The sequence below is a fragment of the Penaeus vannamei genome, chromosome 19 (assembly GCF_042767895.1).
Source record: "Penaeus vannamei isolate JL-2024 chromosome 19, ASM4276789v1, whole genome shotgun sequence".
In the NCBI taxonomy this organism is placed as follows: domain Eukaryota; kingdom Metazoa; phylum Arthropoda; class Malacostraca; order Decapoda; family Penaeidae; genus Penaeus; species Penaeus vannamei.
The window spans coordinates 30,101,940-30,104,259 of record NC_091567.1 but is presented as its reverse complement, the minus strand read 5'-3'; the positions used below and the strand labels follow the sequence as shown (position 1 = coordinate 30,104,259).

General features: G+C 45.3%; 1 protein-coding gene across 1 annotated transcript in view; it reads right to left on the bottom strand.

Moving 5' to 3' along the window:
• Nucleotides 1-303: 303 nt before the first annotated feature.
• LOC138865050 (SET domain-containing protein 9-like) overlaps nt 304-2,320 on the bottom strand; it is a 2,340-nt gene continuing 323 nt past the window's right edge. The window contains exons 2-4 of the mRNA XM_070134166.1: nt 1,727-1,971; nt 991-1,106; nt 304-648 (exon numbers count right to left, since the gene is read on the bottom strand). Of these exons, the coding sequence (XP_069990267.1) occupies nt 437-648; nt 991-1,106; nt 1,727-1,968 (570 nt within the window). The 5' untranslated portion in view covers nt 1,969-1,971 and the 3' untranslated portion in view covers nt 304-436. The remainder of the gene's footprint in view (nt 649-990; nt 1,107-1,726; nt 1,972-2,320) is intronic.

Here is a 2,320-nt window from a genome sequence, read left to right as displayed (position 1 = left end):
TGCAAAAGTTGTGAATAAATAACGCCATGACTGGAATGGTTGTGCATACAGAGCTGACGTACAAAGGTGATATGCTAAATCAGATGGTTATGAATGAAATGGCCAACAAGTACCCACACACATATGCAAGCGCGCGCGCGCGCGTGTGTGTGTATGTATGTGTGTGTGTGTGTGTGTGTGTGTGTGTGTGTGTGTGTGTGTGTGTGTGTGTGTGTGTGTGAATGAATATGAGTATGAGTGTGTGTGTGTGTGAGTATGAGTGTGAGTGTGAGTGTGAGTGTGTGTGTGTGTGTGTGAGTGTGAGGGTGAGTGTGAGTGTGAGGGTGAGGGTGAGTGTGAGTGTAAGTGTGAGTGTGTGTTCGCGTGTCCGTTAGGCTCTGCGTGTCTAAACAGAGAGAGAAAACAAAACAACCCGAGCCCAAAGAGTCCTCGGCGCTCAGTGGACGACCGTGAAGTAGTCGGAGAAGAGCTCCTCGCCGGGCGCGACGTCCCGCGTGGCCACGAGCGCCACGAGGCGGAGGGGCAGGTCGGCCACGGGCACGTCCGCAGGGGGGGAGTACCACAGGTTGGGCAGGAGGTGCCTGTCCTCGAGGGCCACCTCCCCGGGCCTCACCGTCACCTCCTGGTACGCCACGTTGCTCGGCCGCCCTGGAGGGGGAAGGGAGGGGGCAATTATGGGCTTCGTTCGAGAGCTAATTAAGGCCATTGGTTCTGCCATTAGGTATTCACATAAGGAGTCTTTAACCATAAGATCCTGGTGTCCTATTTCGTGCTGATGCAGAAGTGAGGAAAAGTAAAAAGAAAATTGAGACAAAGTAAAAGAAAAATACAGAAGAAAGAATTTGACAAAATAAAAAAAGAAAAGACAATGAAAAATGTCAAAAATGTTCAAGAATAAACAAAATCCACGAAAAAAAGTTGAAACAAATACACACACAAACACACACACCACCACCACTGCCACAAACCATGCCAATGAACACCACTAACCAGCTGTCCGGTTGTTCACATACTGGCCGACGTTCAGCGGATTCACAGGATGGGGAGTGAGCCAGCTGGTGTCAGCCAAGGTCAGGTGGCCCACGCGGTCACGACCTACGCACGATCTGAAAGGAGGAAGGGGGAGTATACTGGTTAATGGTTAATGGTTGAAACAAATACTTATATTAAAATATAAAATGGTCATATAGCTCTATAGTAAAGTAATGTGACAAAAAGGGTAGAGAAAGTAATTAAGACATAAAAGGGTCATATACCTGTGCGGTAAAATAGTATGGCGAAAAAGGGTAAAGAAGTGTTAAAGATTGGGATAAAATGTGTTATATGTCAAGGATTAGAGAGCGTTGGAGGATAGTGTGGTAGTGAAAAGGGAAGAGAGAGAGAGAGAGAGTGGGGGGGGGAGGAGAGTATACTAGTAGATAGAGGACTTGTCTCACTTTAGTTTTCTGTGAGGGTGGTGTTTGTTGTGTGTTCTAATGGAGTGGTTTGTTGTTTTCGTTCCTGTTTTCTTGTTTTCTTGTAGGTTTTGACTTGTTTTATTACCGTGGTTTTATCTATGAACAGCCTTGTCCTTGTGCTCTCTCTCTCTCTCTCATAAACTTGTCAAATTAAAAAAGTCTCCCCTCCTACTCCTTCCTCTTCCCCTTCACCACCATCTCCTCCATCTACTTCCCCCTCCCTCCCTTCCCCCCTCCACACACATCCCCCCCACCCCCATCACCCCTACCTGAAAGCCGCCCTCGACATCCGCCTGTCGTTGCCGTCAACATGGACGCCGTCGATACAGCGGAACACGAAGGAGTTGCCGACGCTCTGCAGGAAGATGGGCTGGAAGGGCAGGTACAGGAGCCCCGGGTACAGCGCCACCACCTGTCCGCGCTGTACCTCTGCTTTGCCCTGGACCACCACGCCCGTGCCGCCCACGTGACTGGCCGCCCGCACCACGCTGAAACCCTGCACTTCCTCCATCACCTTGCATGAGGGCGGGAAGAGGGGGAGGGGGGTCGTAATAACAGCTGTTTTGGCGGTTAATGCGGATCGTGAGATGATGAATGAAAATGAAAATGATAATAATAGTGAAAATGAAAATAAAAATTATAATAATAGTGAAAATGAAAATAAAAATTAAAATGATGATGATTGTAATAATAATGATAATAATAATAATAATAATAATAATAATAATAATGATAATAAAAATAATAATGATAATAATACTAATAATGATAATAATAATAATAATGATAATAATAATGATAATAATAATGATAATAATAATAATAGTAATAATAATAATGATGATAATAATAACAATAGTAAT